The 24159-nt window shown below is 43.3% G+C and overlaps 1 protein-coding gene across 1 annotated transcript in view; it reads left to right on the top strand.

Annotated features, from left to right (window-relative positions):
* sorl1 (sortilin related receptor 1) overlaps positions 1-24159 on the top strand; it is an 87578-nt gene that overhangs the window by 61975 nt on the left and 1444 nt on the right. Inside the window, exons 14-47 of the mRNA XM_022762983.1 lie at positions 492-678; positions 2756-2884; positions 3295-3380; positions 4090-4262; positions 4391-4522; positions 5059-5150; positions 5901-6147; positions 6272-6410; positions 6866-7039; positions 7152-7265; positions 7379-7501; positions 8957-9076; positions 9165-9290; positions 9696-9806; positions 10133-10264; positions 10769-10900; positions 11012-11146; positions 11530-11682; positions 12098-12277; positions 12778-12906; positions 13445-13571; positions 14051-14220; positions 14835-14947; positions 15049-15153; positions 15244-15310; positions 15954-16036; positions 16169-16259; positions 16378-16568; positions 17467-17586; positions 19228-19392; positions 19507-19681; positions 20089-20195; positions 20908-21100; positions 21565-21777. Coding sequence (XP_022618704.1) covers positions 492-678; positions 2756-2884; positions 3295-3380; positions 4090-4262; positions 4391-4522; positions 5059-5150; positions 5901-6147; positions 6272-6410; positions 6866-7039; positions 7152-7265; positions 7379-7501; positions 8957-9076; positions 9165-9290; positions 9696-9806; positions 10133-10264; positions 10769-10900; positions 11012-11146; positions 11530-11682; positions 12098-12277; positions 12778-12906; positions 13445-13571; positions 14051-14220; positions 14835-14947; positions 15049-15153; positions 15244-15310; positions 15954-16036; positions 16169-16259; positions 16378-16568; positions 17467-17586; positions 19228-19392; positions 19507-19681; positions 20089-20195; positions 20908-21100; positions 21565-21777 — 4734 coding nt within the window. The remainder of the gene's footprint in view (positions 1-491; positions 679-2755; positions 2885-3294; positions 3381-4089; positions 4263-4390; positions 4523-5058; positions 5151-5900; positions 6148-6271; positions 6411-6865; positions 7040-7151; positions 7266-7378; positions 7502-8956; positions 9077-9164; positions 9291-9695; positions 9807-10132; positions 10265-10768; positions 10901-11011; positions 11147-11529; positions 11683-12097; positions 12278-12777; positions 12907-13444; positions 13572-14050; positions 14221-14834; positions 14948-15048; positions 15154-15243; positions 15311-15953; positions 16037-16168; positions 16260-16377; positions 16569-17466; positions 17587-19227; positions 19393-19506; positions 19682-20088; positions 20196-20907; positions 21101-21564; positions 21778-24159) is intronic.

The raw sequence follows: 24159 nt of genomic DNA on the forward strand, positions 1-24159 counted from the left end.
ACATTATCTTTTGAATATAGTCCCCTGTAGGCTTCCATAGATTTTATCCAGTTAGCTCAATAAAGACATGTTAGCTTCTTTTGCTGCCTAGCATGTGGGTCATGAAGCAGCTGTTTGTTTGGATTAACTGCGATGACTGTTTACAGTTAGTTACACTTGTCACTACAGTTGAAGGAGCAGTTGTTGGAGGATCATAAAGTCGAGAATAAATGTCTCTTAAGAAATTATCTTTAGCGTCTTTAGCGTCTTTAGCGTCTTTAGCATGAGTCTCGTAGCAGCTAACATTGAAAATGAGCAGAAAGAAATTTGTTTGTGCAAAAATCAGGAAATGTGGCTTAAATAAACTTTACAAGGACATTGCAAAGTTCAGTTGACTTAGGTCGGTGTAAGGTTTGTACAAAGTAAAATAAAAAAAGTCATTGTGAAATGTAGAAACGTACCAAATTAGCGACTTACTACATTATATATTACCAATCTAACATCTGTTCCAGGTGTGCCGTGTTCAGAGGCCGACTACAAGCGCTGGTCTCCGTCGGACGAGCACGGTAACGAGTGTCTGCTGGGCAGAGAGATAACCTTCAAGAGACGAGCTCCTCACGCCACGTGTTTCAACGGGGAAGACTTCGACCGGCCCGTCACCGTCTCCAACTGCTCCTGCACACGCCAGGACTACGAGTGGTGAGGGAGGGACACGCACAACATATACATATTCCTCACTTACTCCCAGTGTCATCAGTGATTGTTGTTGTCTGTAACTCAGTCAGTCGTAAAGAAACAAGACACGGCGCCACAGTTGTCCCTCAGCTCGAGGAACAGAAGTTATAGTCAGCACCTTTCATTCTCTATCAGTCGATTCACTTGGAGCAACATATGAAAGGCGAAAACCCCCGATGCACCGGTGAATCACGGTCCTAGCAGAGAGGACAGAATGAGCCAACGACGAAAAACCATCTGCTGCACAGATATCCCCCGCGGACCGGTCTTTAAACAAAGCCCGTAGCCTCGGTCAAAGGCACCCTGAGGCGAGGGGACACCTTTGCTGTTATAAGCCTCCACAGTCCAGTGCGACACAGGCACAGGACACAGGGTGTGCTCCTCCTGCTCCTCTGATGCAAAGGGAGGGGGGACGAAAAAAGTCAAGAGACCATTGAGCTCGTTGCTGTGGAGGCAACCTTCAGACAGTTAGCAGCAAACTGAGTTCAGGTAGGACAGAGTGTGGAGATCAGCAAACGTCAGAGAGAGAAGGAGCGAAGAATGGAGAACCACAAAGGGCCTCAAGCACCGACAGCAAATCCCATGAGGAGACGCTCGATTTAACCATAGGCCTTAGCCGGAGCCTCCAACGCCTGGCGTCACTCCATCAAAATCAACATGACAGCAATGATACAGCCGCCGAGTACTCTTTGATTGTGGAGCGGTAGAGACTGTTTTTGACTCTTGAGTCAAGTCAGGGACAATTTCTTTTACCGTTGCTGGTTCAAGCAGGAGGAGGAACCCCGTGTACAGGCCTCACGCTGGGCCTTAGCTTGAAAAGAGAAGTCACACGTCGGAGGATGGAGGACTTCTTCTGCGCAGGGTTAGCTTTAGCGCTCATTGCGGATAGTACAGTTAGTGTAATTAAACAGAAAGCAGCCGATCAGTGATGCAGGAGCTAACAAGGACCAAACAATGGACTCCAAGTCTTGCTGCTAACACAGACTGAAGAGGTTAAACCAGCTTACAAGCTAACTAGCAGTAGCTACCTAGCTCTGAGGTGAGGTGCTCCCTGCAAAAGTGAAGAGCATAAGAACCAAAGGACATCTGGTGACAGGCTTGTACAGATGTGCATGAGTAGAGGTGAAATGTGTTGCACCGAGTCAGTCGACTGAAAGGAAACACGCCCGTGTGTTTGCAACAAAGCTGCAAACAGGAAGCGTTTCATGTCTGAAAAAGCTGTTTTTCACTTTAATTTTAATATCAGAATGAACAAAATGTCACTGTTTTGTTCATGTGTCACAGCTCGTAACGTGACACGTGACTCATGTTTGTTCACTGTCATGTGACACTACAGGTCAAGCTCAGGTGTGCACTGGTTCCTTTTATCCTCCTTGAAATGTCTCCCAAAGTCCAGCTGACAAATTCATCATATTTTTCTTGTGACTCAACAACCACTGCACAGAACAAACTAACTCTAAACATCTGTTAGAAAAGGATTTTTCTGGTTCATGTTTATTAATTTTTATATATAAATTTATATTTGTCTTTATTTTTATTTAAACTCGAAAATCATAGAGGGTAAAGCTCTCATTTACGATGATGCTGAGTAGATGAAAGTACCAGTTAAAAACAGAACATCAATTAAAACAGACATGTAAGTACAATTAATAAATAATGTAATGACGAGAATCAATTAAAACCTTCAAACAGAAATTAAAAGTCACAGATGAAGAATCTAAAACGACCAAGAGGAACCGACAAATTCATTTTGTCCAAACAATTATTATTGATTGTTAAAGAGCTCCTTAAGACAGTGACTGAGCTAAAAGAGTTAGAAATTAAAATCTGTATTCATTAGCGTTAGTGTGGGCGGGGCTTCTGTCATATCACAGGTAGACGGAACTGATGGGAAACCAATATATTTATCTAAGCCTGAGCTCCTGAGCTCCCGTTACAACTCATTTAAAATGCAGGTGATCAATACTCAGAGGGCAGAATAACGGGTTGTTTTTATTCCTCTTCCTCGTCCTCCTCCTCTTCCTCCTCTTCCTCCTTCCAGTGACTACGGCTTCAAGCTGAGCGAGGACCTGTCTCTGCAGGTGTGCGTACCTGACCCCGAGTTCTTAGGCGACCTTTACGCTCCTCCAGTTCCCTGTCCCGTTGGTACAACCTACCGCCGCAGCAAAGGGTAAGCTGCAATTAACCAACCACAGAGGAAGAATGTGGTTTGTTAGCACAACGTGTAGCGGCTAAGCTAAACCATCAACCGCTGCGAGACAGGTGGTCGTTAAATTGTCACCTTGGGCTTAAAGCCATAAATCTGATTCTCAAAGTGCAGATACAAACCTCTGTACCTGCTGCTTACAACATGATAATTAGGAGCTGCAGTCATCAATTATTATTATGTTAATGAGTTTCTATTACTTGGGGACTTCCTCCAAATGCAAACGAGCCTCCGTCCTCATTGGTTCATCACCGCCGTGCTGTTGCTGTCGGCGGATGTGTTTGGTGAGAGCACCACCAAGTGTCCGACTGAGGGAAATGCATCTCTTCTTCTTCTTCTTCTTCTTTTTCCTTTTTTTTTTGTTGCTGCTGCAGCTACAGGAAGGTTCCAGGGGACAGCTGCAGTGGAGGAGACGTGGAGTCCAGGCTGGATGGAGAGATGCTGCCCTGTCCCGTCGGAGGTAAACCTGCACTTTATTAGATTTAAGAAAGCAGCACACATGGGACCACACTCTTAAAAGTATCGTGTCTATCATTGAGGTGTTTCCTTTCTTATAAAACTGATTTCAGTTTCAGAAGTTCAGTATAATCACAGGATTTGATGCATCTGTTCTTAATCTGCGGCTGAATGTGTCTCAGTGGGATGTTGCTTCATAAACACGTCTGAAATCAAACCGTGAATCTGCTGAAACGAACTCTTGTAACATGAGGAAAGTGAAGAAAATATATATATATATATTCTCTAAACCTGCACTGAGGGAAAAGATGTAACTGTAGAATAAAAACTTCTAATAGGACGTTGTCGGAGGATGAAGATCAGAAAACTGTGTGAGTGAATCTGTGAATTCATCTGAAAATAAAACATAAAATAATCTTGATGTGATGAGAACGTCTTTGGAAAAAACCACAAGTTAAGATGTTTAAGAAGTTTTGGGTGAACGTGGCTCAGCTGGTGGAGCGAGTACCACGAAGGCTTAGTCCTAACCGCAGCGGCCCAGCTCCGAGTCCATTTTGACGCAGTTATTGTATGAACGAAGCGAAACGTATCTCACGTCACTAAGAGAACGAAATGTCACTCAGTCTCACGGGTGAACTCCACAGACTCGGGATTCTCCGCACTCGACGTTGTTGCGTCTCCTCTCATCAGTCCTGTGTCTCGTGTCCTTGCAGAGAGTAACGAGTTCATCCTGTACGCCGTGAGGAACTCCATCCACCGCTACGACCTGGCCACGGGCACAGACCAGGCCCTGCCTCTGGCCGGACTCAGGGAGGCCGTGGCCCTGGACTTTGACTACGACAAGAACTGCCTGTACTGGGCCGACATCTCTCTGGACACCATACAGGTTCACCACCGACTCTGATTTTCTCTGACGCAGACCAGAGCGCCGATACAGTTTGTTTTAGACGGAGCTCGTTCATATGAGCGTCTGTTCTCGGTGTTTATCACTGGTGTTCTCCTTGTCTCCTGCAGCGTCTGTGTCTGAACGGCAGCACGGGTCAGGAGGTCGTCGTGAGGAAAGACCTGCAGAACGTGGAGGCCCTGACCTTTGACCCCATCAGCAGACTGCTCTACTGGGTCGACGCTGGAGCGCAGAAGATCGAGGTATCGAAGTGTTGCACAAAGCAGTTTAGTTCTTTACTATCTTAAGCCGGATTGTGTTACAATGAATTCTGGGTAAATTGAGACTTTTTTCAATAATGATAAAAATGGCCGACCGAGGAAGAGTGAAACAATAAAAAGAAAAATCTAAAAACTCTTTTCTCTTTTCTCTCCAGAACAACATCAGCAAACCACAAACTATGAGCCATGTTTTTGTTTTGTTTTTTTGTAGCTGGGTGCTACTGGTGTCATTGATTGTTACCATGGTAACATTGGTCTTAGGCCTGAGTTAGCCTGGGGGGGGTGGGGGGGTAAGGTGTGTAATGTTTTTGTCTTAGAATGAGTCAGTCTTTGTTTTCTGGACCAACACGACAGACCAGTTCCACATATCTGTGTGAAACCGGCCCAGAGGTTCTCAGAGGTTCTCAGAGGTTATCAGAGGTTATCAGAGGTTATCAGAGGTTATCAGAGGTCAAACACTGAACATGATAAAACATACAGGTGAATAAAACAGTTTCCCTGTTGTTGTGTGTTTGAAGGTTTCTAACCCTGATGGAGATTTACGCCACACTCTGCTCAACTCCTCCATCCTGGAACATCCCCGTGCTCTGGTTCTGCTTCCTGGAGAGAGGTGAAGACACACACACACACACACACACACACACACACACACACACACACACACACACACGCGTCATCTTTAATTTAAGAAACCAACATAAAGAAAAACCAACTAATTTAAACCTAATTATTTCTGATTTAATTCAGCCTGAGTGTCACAAAAAATGACACGTCATGGCTTTTATCGTCACGGCTACAGGCTTTAACCTTTGCCTCGACCTCTGGTCTGGTAACCCTCAGCCCTCATTCGTCTATCTGATGGGGGGAGGGGGGACCAGACACTATCCAGACACACCCACGTTGACCATCACAAAGATTTGGTTCCACTTCTGCAAACACACTTCTGCTTTCATTTACGCCGAGCTCAGCTGGTCATTTTTTCTTTTTCTTTTTTTCTTTTTTGTTTCAGTCGGCAAATAAATTTTTTGCTGCCTCACCGCTCGTTTCCCTCTTCCCTCCTGCCTGTGTCTCTCATCAGGGGAAAATAAGGCCGATCACTCTCGTGTTTATAAGGAAGGAGTCGCTCAGGATCGATACACCAGGCAAACTGGAATTATTTTTGCCTCCGTACACAGTTCAATCTCAATTAGAATAAATCAGATTAAGCACAAAATTCCTGTTTTAGGATTTAGATTTTTCCGACAGTAGAAGAGCAGATGAAAGTGTCCGTGCTGAGCGCATAATAACCATAAAACAATGCACCAGTTTTAGATTAACCAGTGATAACTCCAGTTAAATTCACGCTGTAATCTTCCCTCAGCATGATGTTCTGGACCGACTGGGGGGACCGAGCGGCCGGCGTTTACCGGAGCTACATGGACGGAACCAACGTGTCCTGCATCGTGTCGGACGGCGTCCGCTGGCCCAACGGGATCACGGCCGACGACCACTGGCTGTACTGGACCGAAGCCTACAGCGACCGCATCGAGAGGGCCAACTTCAACGGGGGCCAGCGGAGCGTCCTCATGGAGGGGCTGCCCCACCCGTACGCCATCGCCGTCTTCAAGGTGAGCCAGTACACACCGTATAAACGTACTTGTTGGATTAGATGTTTAAAAATGTAGAGAAACAAAGAAGTTTATTGGTGAAAATCTCTCTGAAGCTCCTCCCTGCTCAATGGTTTCTTTTCAGAACGACCTGTACTGGGACGACTGGTCCAGGATGGGAATCTTCAAAGCTCCAAAAGCTGGTTCCCAGAACAACGAGCTGATTGTTGGGAGGCTGACCGGAGTCATGGACCTGAAGATCTTCTATAAGGGGAAGAACCGAGGTAAAAGATCAGAGAGTGGAGACGAAGCTGAACAAGAATCTTAGCTCGGAGTAAAACATCCACATGTTTATGAACAAACCCTGAACACTGTGTTAATTAAGGCAAATAGTTTAGAGAGTTTATGTCTTATATCAAGACCTGCCTCTGTGACAAGACAATGACAGGAACTTTTCATGTTGTCGGACCACTTCCTGTCCTTGTTTCCTGTCTCAGTCTCACTGACAGATTACGTCCATGACAAAAACTAGAAACAGGAAGAAAAAGAGTTTGTCCTGCTTCCTGTTCATCCAGAATGTTCAGTCGTTCTCATTAAGATAAGAGCTGCTCTGAGAACGTGTTATTTGGCGTCCGTGTTGTTACGGGGTCGGATGTGGGTCGTCTTGTTTGAGATTTGGAAGAGGTTTGGAAGCGCTGAGTTAGAGAGAATGAAAACTGATCTGATGCTCGTCCTCCAGGCCACAACGCCTGCGCCGACCAGCCGTGCAGCCTGCTGTGTCTGCCTCAGCCCGGCCACCGGCACACCTGCGTCTGCCCGGACGGCGCTCCGACCGTGACCATGCCCAACGGCGAGCTGCAGTGTCAGTGTCCCAGCGGCTACCAGCTCCAGAACAACACCTGCGTCAAGACCGGTGAGACACAATCATAACGGTGACGTGCTGTGAGACGTACGAGCTCATCTCTGTTGGAAACCGGCTCATTAATTAGCGGTTTGCGTGTGATCCTTCGTTTTCCTCCAATCAGAGCACAGCTGTTTGCCCAACCAGTACCGCTGCTCCAACGGCCGCTGCATCAGCAGCATCTGGAAGTGCGACAGCGACAACGACTGCGGAGACATGAGTGACGAGCAGGAGTGTCGTAAGTCTCCAGGAGCGTCTCTCTCTTCTCACAGCGTGGATTAAAAAATATTGTTTACATACATATTTATCCGTCTGTCTCTCTCTGTTCGTTTGCGTCCCGCTCACTCGTAGCCACGACGACCTGTGACCCGTCCAACCAGTTTCGCTGCGTGGCGTCAGGCTCCTGCATCCCGCTGGCCTTCAAATGTGACCACGAGGACGACTGCGGAGACAACAGTGACGAAGAGCACTGTGGTAAGACACAACTGCTGGTTGTTCAGTCCTGAAAGACATAAAGAAATGTGTTGACAGACTGTTAGTGTTAATATTTTGTAGTTAATGTTCAGAACGAAGCTTTTGGTGTTTTTTTTACAGTTAATAAGTAAAAAAATCAACAAAATACAAAAATTAAATCATAATTTAAGTGTTTTTTTTGCATGTTTTCCGGTTGTTCGTCCCATTCTTGTGGAGACAATATCTCAACAAAGCCTTGAAAGAACGTCTTCAAATAAAGCACAAACATTCATTCGGACTCAAGGATAAACTGATTAGAATTTGGTGGCTAAAGGTCAAAGGTCAAGGTCACTGTGACCTCACAAAACATGATTTTGGCCAATGGAACGCGATATCTCGAGGGAATCCCTTCACATCTGGCACAAACGTTCACCTGGACTCTGATTTGATTTTGGGGATCAAAGGTCAAAGGTCACGGTGACATCACAAAACACTTTTTAGCCGTTTCTCAACACATTTCACACAAATGATTCATATTTTCTATGACTCTGGATAAACAGGGGTGTGACCTGAAACTAGTCCGAGCGGAGGAGGCAGAAAACCACGAGGACGTGATTCTAGTTTTATTTTTAGTTTTATTCTATTTTCGTGGACTTTAACTTCACTGTCTAATATACATAATATGTGTTGTAGGCTTTGACAGACCTTTAGCATTAATGTCATTTAGTTAAAATAACGTTAATAATGTTCAGAATGAAGCTTTTGGCTTTTTTTTTTACTATTAATAAGAATAGAAAAATGAAAACATTATTTAAGTGTTTTTGTGCATGAAGAAGTGTTTAAAAATGTGTTTTAGGGAATTGTTTTTTAAGCTCAAAAAGTAAAATTCTAGTAAAAAGCTGTAAATGGAGGCTAAACCTTGCGAGTTCGGATCTCTACTTACTTTGGCAGCTTTCTCAATAATCTGTATCTGCTGCAGGGATTTCTACGTTTCTCCAAAATCAAAGAATTGTAATTCACTTACTGTCAGATACAGTAATTCTCCAGCGGCCCTGGAGGCGTCCGATTTAGCAGCTAATGCACATTCAGACAAACTTTAAAGGTGGCAGAGACGAGTTTCTACTGACACATTAAATTATTTTGTAATAGAAAAAACAATAGTTTATGACTGGGTCCAGAACAGAGCCCTGTGGAACCACATTCACATTTTATATGTAAAATGTTCTAAAAACATGGAGAATAACAGTAAATTCTTCTGTATTACCTCTTGTAATTGAAAAAAATATATAAGCATGTGCTTAAATTTTATTTTGCAACCTTTTCGAAGTGTTTATTGTACAAGTTAGTTGATTCCTAAAGATCTTTATGTGAATATAATCTGTGGTTTCTTGATTTATTTGTAGTTTTTTACTTCTGTATCTTTGTATTTAAAACTGATCCTTTATATTATTGATTTTTTGTCGGTACATTTCTCAGAGTCTCACCAGTGCGGCCCCGGGGAGTTCACATGTGCTCGAGGTGTTTGTATCCGCGAGGCGTGGAGGTGCGACGGAGACAACGACTGCAGGGATTGGTCAGACGAGGCCAACTGCACAGGTGACCGACCACATGACGCCTGTTAGAAATGAAACTACACCGTGTGTTCCAGTGGTAGCTGTTAATCTCTCTTGTGTTTTTTCCCTAGTGGGCCACCATACGTGTGAGGCCAGCAGCTTCCAGTGTCACACGGGTCACTGTATACCACAGCGCTGGGTGTGTGACGGCGACGACGACTGTCAGGACGACTCGGATGAAGACCTTCGATACTGTGGTGAGTTCTTTACTTTAAATGTCTTCTTATTTAATGCTTTATTATTTTATTCATCATTTTACATTAATTAAATGTTTTTCATTTTAGATCAGTTCTTTTACCATGTTTTTCTGTTCTTTTTATATCTTTTCTTTTCATTTCTTGTATGAAAGATGATAAACGAATAAAGCTTATTATTATTACTTAAACAAGTCAGTTTTGTTTGTACTGAGCACTTTATCAGGAAAGAGATAGGAAGGAAGGTCAGGGAGAGACAGACAGGGGATGACATGCAGCAAAGGGCTGTGGGTCGGACTCGAACCCACGACAGCTGCAGTTAGGACTAAACCTACGTGGTAGGCATTCTACCAGGTGAGCCGCCGCGGCGCCCCATAATAGTTCTTCATTTTGTGTGTTTGTTTCCAGAGGGAACTCGGTGTAAAGGCTTCCTCTGCTCCAACGACACCTGCCTGCCGGCCACCGTCCACTGCAACGGCATCCAGGAGTGTCCGGACGGCGCAGATGAACACAACTGTGGTGAGTGACCCCTCCCGAGGCGCGAGGCGTCAGACGTACACAACACACACAGTCCTACACTCTGTAAACACGCAGAAGTGACGCACACATTCAGATTCAGTGTGAGTTACGCTTTTTGAAGAGGCCACTGACTCACACAGACCAAGATGGCGGCGTTCCAGCCTCCATAACAGAAACAACAGGGTTACCTGGAGACAGGAACATATAAAGACGCCGGGAAACAGCCAGTATATGTAATATGTAATATTTATATGTAATACTTCTTATTTACGCTGCGTGTTGTTGATGCGTCATTTCGTGTGTTGCTTTGTGTCTTTCCCCCTCAGACCCCCTGTGCACCCGCTACATGGAGTTTGTCTGCAAGAACCGAGCCCAGTGTCTGTTCCAGTCTCTGGTTTGTGACGGGATCAAACACTGTGAGGACGGATCCGACGAGGACGCCGAGTACGCCGGATGCGGTGAGGAGAAATGACAAACGCAGCCCCTGAAAACAGGTCGGGACGCAGAACCACGAGACCTGTATTCGGTTGAAACCGTAAATCCACCTGTGTGTGATGTTTGCCAGATAAAATCAGCACTGACACGAAACACTGCATGAGAAGAGGAGGCGTGTTCACACTGGGCCTCTCACACACCTGTGCACCTCAACAGTGACTCTTTAAATCGGTCTTTTTGTGCCGGTAACATCTGGAACAGCTGCTCCGTCTCTCTTGTTTTTACTTGGTTGTGAAACTACTTCTAGAGTATGAGCTTGTCTGATCATGTTTCTCTCTTATTTCTTTCATTTCTTTACCAAACCGATTGATACTAGACCTTAAATTAGACTTAAAATCCTGTCGTTTATAACCTGTGTTTACGATTTTTAAATGTTTTTGCCCTAAAATTCCCGTTTACGCTCTGATTTGGTCACCGACAGATAATGTAAATAAAAGTCTGATCTAATATGTGCGTTTTCTTTTCAGCCACACCGTCTGAATTTGGCAAAGTGTGTGACTCTTACACCTTCCAGTGTGCCAACGGAGTGTGTGTGAGCCTGGAGTGGAAGTGTGACGGCATGGACGACTGTGGGGATTACTCCGACGAGGCCAACTGTGGTGAGGAGGAGGAGGAGGAGGAGGAGGAGGAGGAGGAGGAGGAGGAGTAAATGATTGTGTTCGTCAGGAGTGATCGACAGCTGTGTTGAACTTTAACTCTCTGTGCTGCAGCCGCTCCCACCGAGGTCCCGGGCTGCTCCAGGTATTTCCAGTACGAGTGCAGAAACGGACGCTGTATTCCCACGTGGTGGAAGTGTGACGGGGAGAACGACTGTGGCGACTGGTCTGACGAGGCGCAGTGCACAGGTGCGTCTGTAGGCCGGTGTTCTTCAGAAGTGACGTCACATCTCATTGTTAACAAAAACAAACTTGTAAACACACGACGTCCCCACTTTACCTCACTCTCCATGTTTTCCTTCACTCCTGCACTGATTGATCTTCAAACCATCAACCACAGATCTAATATATATTTATATACTAACAAACATTTGTGCTGCCGCTGTGTGAAGGGATCTGGCTGAGTTTGATAATTAAGATTAATTATTATTATTTTTTCATTTACTTTTTCTTTTAATCTAGCATACAAAAGCACATACATATTATTTTACAGTATTTATTTCAGTGTTTCTGATACTCAGATCTCTCTCTTTTGTTTCCTCGTCCTCCTCCTCCTCCTCCTCCTCCTCCAGGTGGCGTTACTCCTCACACCGTGGCCCCCGGCCCCTCGACCTGCGCCCCCAACCGCTTCCACTGCGGCTCTGGAGCCTGTATCATCAACACCTGGGTGTGTGACGGCTACGCCGACTGTCCCGATGGCAGCGACGAGCTCGGCTGTCCCACAGGTACCGCCCCCGTCTGCTGATTGGTCGAGAGTTTTTTTTGTGCTTTATATCTTATTATTATATATTATGTAAATTTCTTTTTGTGTTAAATGTTTTTTTATCAGGAACAGAAAATGATCCAATAACAGGTGTAACATGATACACAGTGTCTCCTCCCACCAACATGTAAATGTTAATATCATGAAGGAAGGATAGAAAACAAAAACAAAAACGATCCTTCATTTAGAAAAGAAAACAACAGTTGTCGACATCCTGTTTCTATAAGTGATATTTTAGTTTTCTTGAAGAATTGATTTATTAATTTGTTAATTTTAGCAGCTTAGCAATAAATTCTAATTTAGCATAAAAGAAGAAATAAACAAGTTAATTAATAAAAACAATAATTCTCTTCTGTTCTCTGTGTTTTCTCTGACAGCTGTGAACGGCTCTGTGACGCTGGCTCCCGCACCCACCCAGGCCCCTCCTCCCCCGCCCTCCCCCGGCCGTTGCGGTCGGGGTCAGTTCCTGTGTCGCCGACCCCCCCGCTGCATCCCCGACTGGCAGCGCTGCGACGGGCAGCTCCACTGCCAGGACGGCTCTGATGAAGCGCACTGCCGTGAGTCTCGCCTGTTTGCGATTTAAGGAGGAAGGAGGGATTCAGATTAGACGATATATACTTACTGCTGAATGTGAGGCACATTTAAATCCTCCTTACGTCACAATGTGAATCTGTCCTGCGTCCTGACGTCAGCTGAGATTCATTCATCAGATTTTGCTTTTGGAAATGAAACTCAAAACCTGCAGCTGAAATCTGAGCAGATCTCAGGAGACTGTTTGAGGTCGTTGGTGTTTCCACCACTTTATGATTTCTGTCAACACAGTGAACCTTTAATGGTCGTTGGCAATAAAGACACAAACAGTTTAATTGTTTGTGTGTTTTTTAGCTCAAGAACATTGTGTTTATTTGTACTTGTGAGTCAGATGAAGATCCGATCACATTTTATGATCCATTAATACAGAAAAGCATCTGATTCAGACGATTCGCAGCACATCAGATACACATCATTGAATAACAACAATATAAAACTGCCCCCCCCCCTCTCTGTTCTTCTCCAGCCACACGTGGGCCTCTGTTCTGTGTCAACGGGACTCGCTGCTCTGACGGCGAGGCCTGCGTGCTGGACAGCGAGAGGTGCGACGGCTTCCTGGACTGTTCGGACCACAGCGACGAGGACAACTGCACCCGTACGTCCACACTGTCTCTCACCCAATGAGCCGCTGGACAGTCTGATGATACATGATGTTAGGAAGCTCGTGGTTTAATCAATCAATCAATCAATCAATCAATCAAACTTTATTTGTACAGCACTTTTCACACAGGTCAGTGCAGCTTCACAGACTCATGAATCAAATCAAGTGAGAAAGCTGAGAATGAGATTCAATGAAATGAATTAAAAAAGCTTTAATAACATGAGCAAACAGTAACAAACAAGAAAATCAAAAAAACAACATAATTACAATAAAATAACTGAATAAAATAAAATGAAATCCATGTTTGATTAAAAGCCAGACTCCAGAGGAACGTTTTCATACACCTCCAGCTGCTCGGGCCGAAGGGATTAGACCGGTACCAGAGGTCCTGACGCGCCGCACTGGTTCATGGTCCATGAACCGCTTTAAAAACTATTTCAGAATCAATACAGAATCTGACAGCAGTGCAATGCTGCCACCTACTGGTTGTTATTGTGCACATAACCTCTCTCTCTCTCCCTCTCTCTCTCAGTGGACACCCTGGCTTATAAAGTCCAGAACCTCCAGTGGACCCCTGACATCCTGGGTGCCATTACTCTGACCTGGTCTCGTCCCAAGAACCTTCCCGTGGACTCGTGCTACTTCCTCATCTACTACAGGTGACTGTTTTACAGAAACATCTGGAGATACCGACTCAGTATCAGTCGGCCTCATCACAGCTGCACTGGGAGCTTCTTCCACTCCGGGTCAAACACTGACACCAGAAGCATAACAGATGCACGAACACACACTTTTCCAAAAGAGATCCGAGTCACAGAGAAAACACAAAACGAGCCGAGACGTAATTTAACATGAAATAAAATCACGGAGCTTCATTCGTTCACTTCATGAAGGGAAATGATTGTGTGACATCTTTTCATGTCCTTATTATTTATTGTGAGTCGTTCTGTAGCTGTTTGATCCTGTTTTAATATTTACTGATCACAGTGTTGGAGTCCGGAGCCTCGTTAAAGCGTCTCAGTAAAGTTCAGAGTAAATTTAGGGGGAGTGTCTTCATCCACTTGTGGCTAATAGTGGGAGTGGAAATGAGGCTCGTTCACGTGCGAGTGAGGTTTATAAAGCGTGTGTCGCTCCTCAGACTCGTGGGCATGCAGCAGTGGACCATCATGGACACTCACAGCAACAAGACCAGCTACAAGCTGACGGTGCTGAAACCCGACACCACCTACCACGTCAAGGTCCTCACTCAGTGTCTCAGTAAACTGCACAAGACCAACGAGGTGATCACGGTCAGGACGCCAGAGGGAGGTGGGTAATCACCTGATCGCCGTACAGGGAGCTCGTTTTACCTGTGCAGGAGGAATTTAAGCAAAATCTAATTAAGTGATTAACTTGCTGACGTAGTTGTGTCTCATCTTTAGTTCGTAGCTATTTGTGAAATGATGCTTCACTTGTCAGAAACCTGATTACTCTCATTTTTTTCAGTTTTCTTCTTCTACTGAAATAAAGGAACAAGTGCACATTGTGCAAGTTAAAATTCAAATGAAGATTTTAAACAGAAAAGTCTTTATCATTTTAAATCTTTAGGAGATTTAGAGACAAATCTGTCCAAACTCCCTGTTAATACCAAGTATTCAGGCTTTTTACCTGAAGAGAAGAAACGTCCAGCTGAAAACAATAGCTTGTCTTATTAATTAATTAATTAATTAATTAATTAATTAATTAAAAAGTGTTAAACTGAGCAGAAAGGTAATGGTTATTGATTATCGTATTGATGTTACAGTTACAGATGTAGTAACAGGTTTAACACTGTAGGCGACTTTTAAACACTTTGACTGACGGGGGAAAAAACAGACGCGTAATGAACGTGTGTGTGTGTGTGTGTGTGTGTGTGTGTGTGTGTGTGTGTGTGTGTGTCGTAGTGCCGGACCCTCCCAGGAACCTGCAGCTGTCTTGTGATAACGGCGAGGACGGGACGGTGGAGGTCTCCTGGAGTTCCCCTGACAAAGGACACGGCCTCATCAGGGAATACATCGTGAGTTCTTCTTCTCTGCGTCAAACCGCGTCACGTGTTAATGTGTCCTCTGAATATTTTACTGATAGAGGTCACAACGTGTGTGTGTGTGTGTGTGTCAGGTTGAATACAGTGAGCGTGGAGATCTTGATTGGACGTCACAGAGATGCATCACAACCAGCACCGAGGTGAAGGAGCTGCAGCCGGACACTCTGTACAGGTTCAGGGTAAGACACACACACACACACACACACACACACACACACACACCAGTATCAGGTCCAGTCTTGTTGATGTTGCTGAGACGATGTTTCCAGGTGGCAGCAGTGACCAGTCGAGGTGTTGGGAACTGGACGGCGGTTAAATCCATCACTCCTAAGAAAGGTGAGCCGGTCTTCTCCAACACCGTCACCTGCTGGTGTTAACGAGGTATTTAAGGTCGTGGTGATGTGAACTCCAACATGGGAGAGTGGGATTGTTTGGATCTCCTTCAGGGAGCGCAGCTGTTTCTGTTTTCAGATCAGAAATCACCAAACCACACGACCTTAAAACCTTCCACATGTTTCCACTCATCTCCAAGCAAAAGTAAAATGTTCAGATGAAATCAAAAGAATTACTACGACACATGGTTCAGCTATTTAAAGCATTTAGAAACCTTAAATTAAATTAAGATTTAAGATTAGCAGGAGGTTGCACAGTATAAAGTCTCGTAATAAACCTGGAGGAAAACAAAAATGACCAGTTGCTGTTGTGTTGAATTCAACGAGCATCACTGTTTTCACTCTGTTCTCGTTAATTCAGATTCTACTTGATAAAACTCAACGTTTCCTCCGGATGTTTCCTCCCTGGAAGGACGGGGGGGCTTTTAATGTGAAACACCTGGAGGAAGTGCTGAGTTTGCGTTGAGTTAAATCGAATTAAAATGTTGAAGGGAACATAAAGACTCAAGTCCCTGAAGACAGAAAAAAAACCAAATCGCACTGAAAACATGTCGGTAATAAAATAAATGTGCTGTTCTCTGCTGCAGCTCTTCCTCCGCCCTCCGTGATCGCCGACAGCATCACCTCCGACTCCATCAGTCTCTCGTTCAGCTTAAACTCCCAGTACGATGTAAGAGCCTCTCTGCAAACTCTGATTCCTAATAAGAAGATGTTTATCTGTGTGTATCTGTGTGTATGTGTGTGTATCTGTGTGTATGTGTGTGTGTGAGCGTCACTGACGGGTCTCCGGTGTTTGTTTAAGGTGAAGCAGTACATCGTGATTCTGTCCTGGCAGTTTGACAAACACGTGAAGGAGAGCAAGAACTACACGGTCAGAGAGGGGATCCTCAAAGGTACCGTGAGTCATTTTAGGCGCCTGAACGCACCGTCATCATCATCATCTCAGTCCAGTTACTCAGCGTGTCGTGTGTGTGGGTGTGTGTGTGTGTGTGTGTGTGTGTGTGTGTCCAGCTACGAACCTGACAGCAGGGACGGTGTACGAGGTGGCCGTGTGGGTCCACACCAGTATAGGAGACAGTCCCACCGCCCTCTCCCACCATCAGACCAACGGCACCCAGCCAGAGAGACCCTACCTCAAACTCAGGGCCCTGAACCAGACAGCTGTGGACTGCAGCTGGACCATCACTGGAGACCCTGCACAGGTACGACACACCTGAGGAACATATCACTGACATGGACGTCGAACTGTTCAAGGTCATGGGACCAAAACGTGTAAAAACACAACATAAATATTACATTTATATTATGGTGTTTTATGTTTATGTGTTTGTTTTTCTTTTGTTTTTAATTGCAATGTTTTTTTCTTTCTGTAAATCACTTTTAAAAGTTTATTAATACGTTGTTATTTATTTCCATTCACTTAAGCTGTAAAATTATATGAACAGAAATGCGTCCTTGACGTTACGCTTCGATATTTTACACTCAAAAAGGAAAATATAAATACGGCTGTAGACTCTCTGCTGTGACCTTTTAAACCCAAATGATCCTGTTTTCTTTCTTTTACCGTTGATAAACCTGTTAAATTCAGGTGATTGACCCTTTTTTGCAGGTTTTTTTGTCCGGTGTAAACGTGTTTTACTGCGTTATGTTCGGGTCTCAACCTGTGGGTCAGGAGACCGAGAGGGGTCCAAGATAAATCTGAGGGGCCACAAGATGATTAACAGAATAGGAAAGGATGAAAAAAACTACACAGGTGTATTTCATAGTGAGAAATGAATATTTTACCTCTTCAGGCCTCTGATTTGTGTTAAACTGAAACAGTGTGAGAGAGAATAATCTGTTTCTAACTGTTCACAACTTCAATAAAACCCCACATGTGGCTGCAAGTAGCTTTAATTTAAGAGGTCATGAGTTAAAACATGTTGTGACTCCAAATCACTGCGTTTAAATGCTTCCACATAAAGTAGAACCTTTAGATTCTCAACATGTTCCAGCTCTTTAATAGAGACTTTGATGTAAAGAAATTTTTACTGAGTTGACACTTGTGTGTGTGTGTGTGTGTGTGTGTGTGTGTGTGTGTGTGTGTGTGTGTGTGTGTAGATGTATGGTGTGTATTATGCCACCTCCTTCCTGGATCTGTACCGGAGTCCTCACCTGGTCCGCAGCACGTCCCTCGGCCTCACGGTGACAGTGGACAGCGACGAGCAGTATCTCTTCCTGGTGAGTCTGAAGTCTTTTTTACGGACTTTATTTCACCGCACTTAAACGCCTCGTCCCCTCCGAGTCTGGACGTCTTGACGGGGGTTTTCTTCGTCTTTAATCATAATGTTTGAGTTTCTGCTGACGCCGAACAAAGCAACACCAGGTTTGTGTCGAAGTGAAGTTTTTCATTCTCGGTTTAGTGCGGTGTTAAATCAGGAGAGACGCTGGGCAGATGTCTGAGCTCCCAGAAGTCTCAAATAAAATCTCTCCGTCGGTCCCAGGCTGCCACACCGAAGCCAAATTTGTCCCAGCAGCCTGGAAGTCTGTTTAAAGACGACGTTTTTTGGGGGGGGAGGGGGGTTAAATTATCCACAATCTTTTTTACCTAATACAGAAAAAGTCGGAACAGAAGTGGTAAATTATTCTGCGTTAAGTTTCACAAATCCAGGTGCAAATGGGAACCAGCTCTGCCAAAAACCTGAGTGGTGTGAGAGGAAGAGTGAGCAGCTGATCTCAGGACGACGCCTGTGAGGGATTTAACTCGTGTGTGTGTTTAACTACAAGTACGGCCTCATTTTGATTAACAGCCACAGTTAAAGACAAATATCACATCAGCATATTCCACGTGTTACCTTTCTCGATTGGCAGCGGTGATGATGAGATGTTCAAACGCTACGGAAAGTGTTTCCCTAATTTTAGTGTTTTCATGGGAGGGGGCGGGAAGATGTTTTGTTTTTAATCATAGTTAAAACTTATTTATGCGTTTACTGTCTGTTTTATAAGCACTGGACCTTTTTATCATGTTAAACCTCCTTTAATAAAATGTTCCACAAAAATTCCTTTTATAAATTCCTGTTGATAAAACGATCACACTGAGATCTGGTGAGCAGAGGACTGAATACACTGAAACACACTGATGAATGAATTAGGGCATTAACATTATCAGTATATATTGATAATGAAATAACAGAAGAACAATGAAGTTAGACAATAGAAAGACAGTGGATGATGAAATATGGAAATGAAAACCAGTAAGAAAAGTAAAATATGGGAGAATTAATTAAAAGTCAAATTAAACAAATAGTTTTTCAGCCTTTGTTTAAAAATGTTCACAGACAGGTAATCAATCAATTAACCTGAGATTTTGTTTTGGATCCTGATTTGAGAATTAAATTTACTGATATAAACTGAATAAACATAAACTTTGTGTTTATATGAAAACATCTGGAAACCAGATGTGTCTCATGCAGGAGAAACTGCGTCTTAATAAAAATGTAACAGTTTAAATTGCGAGACGTGAAAAGTAAACATCATTTAATTACATTTTTTTCATTAGTCTTTTCTTTTGGGGGGGTGGGGGGGGGGTTGTGTCTGAGGATGTTTATCAGTTTTATCATTGTTTACGTTTGGAATGAGAGGTGCATCATGGGATACGCCATTAAAATCCTGCATGACACATTGATGCCTTAATCAGTGTCGGCGTCCACTGTAGTATTATTACTTCCCTACAGGTAATAATACTCAGTGATTACAGGTGATATATGGATATCATTGATTGATGACAGCATTGATCGGTATCGCCTCTGGTATTTTGTTGGTGTTACTCGGTCACCGTCGCCTGAGCGGCAGCATCACGTCCTGTTTGTCGTCTGTCCCCAGGTGCGCGCCGTGTCTCCGTTCCTCGGCCCTCCCTCCGACTACGCCGTGGTGAAGATGATCCCCAACGAGAGGCTGCCGCCGAGGAACCTGCACCGCGTGCGGGTGGACAAAACGCAGGCGACGCTGAAGTGGCAGCCGCCGTACGACGCCCCGAACGCACCTCTGGTACGACGCCGCCTCACGTTACTATGGTGACAAGCATCGGGAGTGTGATCTCTATCATCTGCTACGATGCTGCTTTGATCTAACGCGCCTTTGTGTTCTTCCTGTGTCCTGTAGACGTATGCGATCCACGTGCGGGACGTGATCCGTAAAGTGGAGTGGGATTACAAACTGACCACGCAGAACAACACGGTGGAGTATCTGCTGAAAGGCCTGGAGGCCGGAGGCCGGTACAGCGTCTCTGTCCGCCTGCGCAACATGAGCAAAGAGGCCAGCTTCACTCTGAGCACAGGTGACACCTACTTTAATAACTGCTTCATTATTTAAGTCATTTATTGAATGAATACGTCAAAGGTTTGTGGGTTCCAGATTATCCAGTGTGAAGATTTGTAGCTTGAAATCTGGTTTTCGCTTCAGACAAACTGTGATTTGACTAATTTGATACATAAATCAATAAATACAGATGAATTGCAAAGAATAATTCATCTCAACCCTATTTATAACATCTATTTGACTGTGTAAATGCAGGGCATGGTCATAGTTGCTTAAATCTGTAATTACCACTCCATATCCCATGGTGCAGTACTGTGTGTTTGTAGCTGTGCTGCAGACTCATGTACTTCATGCAGCACAGTACAAGTCTTTGTCTTTACAGAGACACTCCTGTTGTTTGAAGGAGTGTTTTCTCTTCTGCCGCAGTTCCTCTTCCGGCTCCGGAGGCTCTGAAGATCCTGACGGAGAAAGACCACGTGTTCCTCTTCTGGAAGAGTCTGGCTGTCAGAGAGAAGGGCTTCAACGAGAGCAGGGTGCGGCGCCGCCGACCGGCATCTTCCGTGTCGCAGTCACCGTGTTTCCACTGACCTGATTAATGCACGATTTGAAGAAACACGTTTCCCACATTTAGCTGCATGACATCCGAAAACATTGACAGGCAGTTATCTCCCAAAAATATGGATATAGATATAAATACAGACGTAATCGTGCAGCAGGTGGCCTTCGATCGAATGGCTCCTGCAGTGGATGCAGTCGTCCCAACAATTAAAAGATGCTGGAAATCCATCGCCATGTTTAATTGGAAATGACGTTGCAAGAGGAGAAAACCCAGCTTTACTCACATGACATCACTCAATGGAAACACAGAACATTAACAATCATGTTTTGTCGACTTTTCTAAAATAATCGCTTCTATTTTGAGCAAAACTGTGACGGGAACGCGGCTGTTACAGCTTTTTCTTCCTCCTTATGGAAACCCGAGTTTAACTTTAATCTAACTTTACACAGAGAGAACAGGCACTTTATATATAGTAGTATATAACCAGTAATATTATTATATTTGATAATGAGATTTGAACTAATTCTCAAAGCCTCCGAATCTTTTTTTTTTCCAGATATAATCAGAAAATACAGAAGTAAAAACTCGGTGTTAATAAAGATGAATCTCTTGTAGTTCTACCGTCATGGCCGCTGTATTACTGCTCTCATTTCCCTCCACTGACGTCCTTGTCGTCCCGGTCACAGGGGTACGAAGTGCACGTGCACGACAGCGTGACCAACCAGACGTCTTACCTGGGAAACACCACGGAGACCTACTTCCGGATCAGCAGCCTGCTGGTGGGACACAACTACACCTTCTCTGTGCAGGCGCGCTGCCTGCTCAGCGGTCAGCTGTGCGGGGAACCTGCTCTGCTGCTCTACAACCAGCTCACAGCAGGTACCGCAACACATTCCTGTATATATGTTTTTTAAAACACCGTTGCTACGGTTTCGCCTCCCGTCCACGCAACTCTGGCATTTTTCGATGCTGACCCCGATTTAGTTTGAAAACTCCGGGGTTGAGACCTTTGGAAACGATGACGTAGACCCCTGACTGGGCCTGGTCTACCAGCAGTGAAAGCACCATGATAATGAAATACAGGTGTTACTGACCTTGTTGTCTTTGCTAGCAGCTGTTGTTGTTCAGTTAAACTCTGTATTTAAACTCTGCAGCTGTCTCTGTTGTTCCTCGTTCATGCAACTAATCAACTGCAGAGTAGACAATCTGCTTCCTGTTCACACCGGCTCGCACGTGCCCAGTGTGTGTGATTGCTCAGGTGTGTTAGTCTGGACGGAGATCGTGTCTGTTGCGGAGCTTTAGTGTAAGTCATGAACGTGAACTTGATTTTCCCTCCTGTGCAGGGGCCAGTGATGCCTCCCACGGTGAGGGCCACTCAGGGGACATGGCGGCCGTGGTGGTCCCCGTCCTCTTCCTGCTGCTGCTGGGAGTGTGCGGCAGCTTGGTGGCGCTCTACCTCCGACACCGCCGGCTGCAGAACAACTTCACAGCCTTCGCCAACTCCCACTACAACTCTCGCCTGGGCTCCGCCATCTTCTCCTCTGGGGACGAGCTGGGTGAGAAAAGTTTCTCCTCTCAGATGTGTTTGTTCTCCCGACTCTGCAGCGAGGCCGGGAGGGTTCAGGACCCGTCTGTGGCGCCGTCTCTCGGCTGGGAGCTTCAGGGAGTGCGACTGAAAACTGAAACTGAAAACTCTCAAGTGGTTGCTCAGGTTGCCGGGGAAGTGAGGGAGGAAGGTGTGGATCCTGAGGCTAAATAAGAAATAAAAAAAAACTCTGTCACTGACAGATGGAGAAGTCGCCTCCACACCAAACCAGAGGAGGCACAGGTTTGAGTTTCTGGCAAGAAAAAAAGGAGATCTCAGACTTTTGGACCCCACTGTACATATCTAGTACATATCTAGTATATAGTTCCTGATTTCAGTTACAACAATGTTTGTCTGTGAAACAGAAGCACCACAGACTCTTTGTGAGGCTGTTTCACTCGTTTAGCTGGGATCTTGTTATAGAAATATATTGTTGAACACTTTTTAAGTTTATGTCTCAAAACTGATAATGATGAAATTTAGGTCGTACTGAATATATGATGTCATTATGCTGGTATGATATACTGTTGTTATAGCTTAAGTATTATCAAACAGTTGCCTGATTACATCCAGTTTACACAGAGCAACATTAGCATTTATGTGGAGTCATGTTTTTGTCAATTTAATGAGTGTACGTCCAAAATTCACTCATTTTTAGCTAAAAAAGTTAGATGCTTAGTAGGCTACACACACACATACATATATATATATATATATATGTAATAATATTAAATATGCAGATATTTTTTACCATATCTAATATTTTTCATAATGATTTTTTTTCTCAGTTTGGAAGCAGCATCAGTTATAGCTGAAACATAAAATACAATAATATGATTATGTAGTTAAATAACAACTGAATTTTCAAAAACTGCGATAATAATTATTGTATTGATAATAATAATAATAATAATCTTTATTGCTAGAGCACTTTTCAAAAACCTCATCACAAATTGCTGTAATTATAAAAAAGAATCAATGAATTCAAAAGATTTCAAAGAGAAGAAAAACAGATGAAACAATTAAAACGAAGAAAGAAAACAATTCAAGGGAAAGTAAAAGCAGGAAAAGTTCTCGTATAAAAGTTTGTTTTAACAAGAGTATTAAAAGAGCCGGTAAAATAATCAATAAAATCTTAAAATGATGTAAAATAGTCTCTGTGTCTTTTAAAAGTAAAACAAGANTGAAGAAAATGGAAAAGTGTAAAGAGAGAAAGAGATATTTTTCAAATATACAATGCACTTTTTTTTGGATGCGCAATAACTTATTTTTTATAATACTAAATATATATATATATATGTATATATATATGTATGTATGGGGTCAAAAAAGGACTGTGAGGAAGAGGTGNCTCGTTTAGCTGGGATCTTGTTATAGAAATATATTGTTGAACACTTTTTAAGTTAATGTCTCAAAATTGATAATGATGAAATTTAGGTCGTACTGAATATACGATGTCATTATGCTGTTATGATATACTGTTGTTATAGCTTAAGTATTATCAAATAGTTGCCTGATTACATCCAGTTTACACAGAGCAACATTAGCCATTATATGGAGTCATGTTTTTGTCAATTTAATGAGTGTACGTCCAAAATTCACTCATTTTTAGCTAAAAAAGTTAGATGCTTAGTAGGCTACACACACACACACATATATATATATATATATATGTAATAATATTAAATATGCAGATATTTTTTACCATATCTAATATTTTTCATAATGATTTTTTTTCTCAGTTTGGAAGCAGCATCAATTATACCTGAAACATAAAATACAATAATATGATTATGTAGTTAAATAACAACTGAATTTTCAAAAACTGCGATAATAATTATTGTATTGATAATAATAATAATAATAATCTTTATTGCTAGAGCACTTTTCAAAAACCTCATCACAAATTGCTGTAATTATAAAAAAGAATCAATGAATTCAAAAGATTTCAAAGAGAAGAAAAACAGATGAAACAATTAAAACGAAGAAAGAAAACAATTCAAGGGAAAGTAAAAGCAGGAAAAGTTCTCGTATAAAAGTTTGTTTTAACAAGAGTATTAAAAGAGCCGGTAAAATAATCAATAAAATCTTAAAATGATGTAAAATAGTCTCTGTGTCTTTTAAAAGTAAAACAAGATTGTATTTTAGAAAATATTTCTGATAATAGCGTATAGTGGGATATTTGGATATTGCTCGAGCTCAATGCTAATATCGTCTGTTTATCAGCGTTTCACCACAAACAGCAGCTGAAAAAACAAAATGAGTGATGAAACGATCCATTATTAATATAGAAAAATATTGATAAGTGCAGCCTAAACTCCTACAGCAAAGACATTTTCACAAACATCTCTCT

The sequence above is a fragment of the Seriola dumerili genome, unplaced genomic scaffold, assembly GCF_002260705.1.
Source record: "Seriola dumerili isolate Sdu_G_001 unplaced genomic scaffold, Sdu_1.0 BDQW01000458.1, whole genome shotgun sequence".
NCBI lineage: Eukaryota > Metazoa > Chordata > Actinopteri > Carangiformes > Carangidae > Seriola > Seriola dumerili.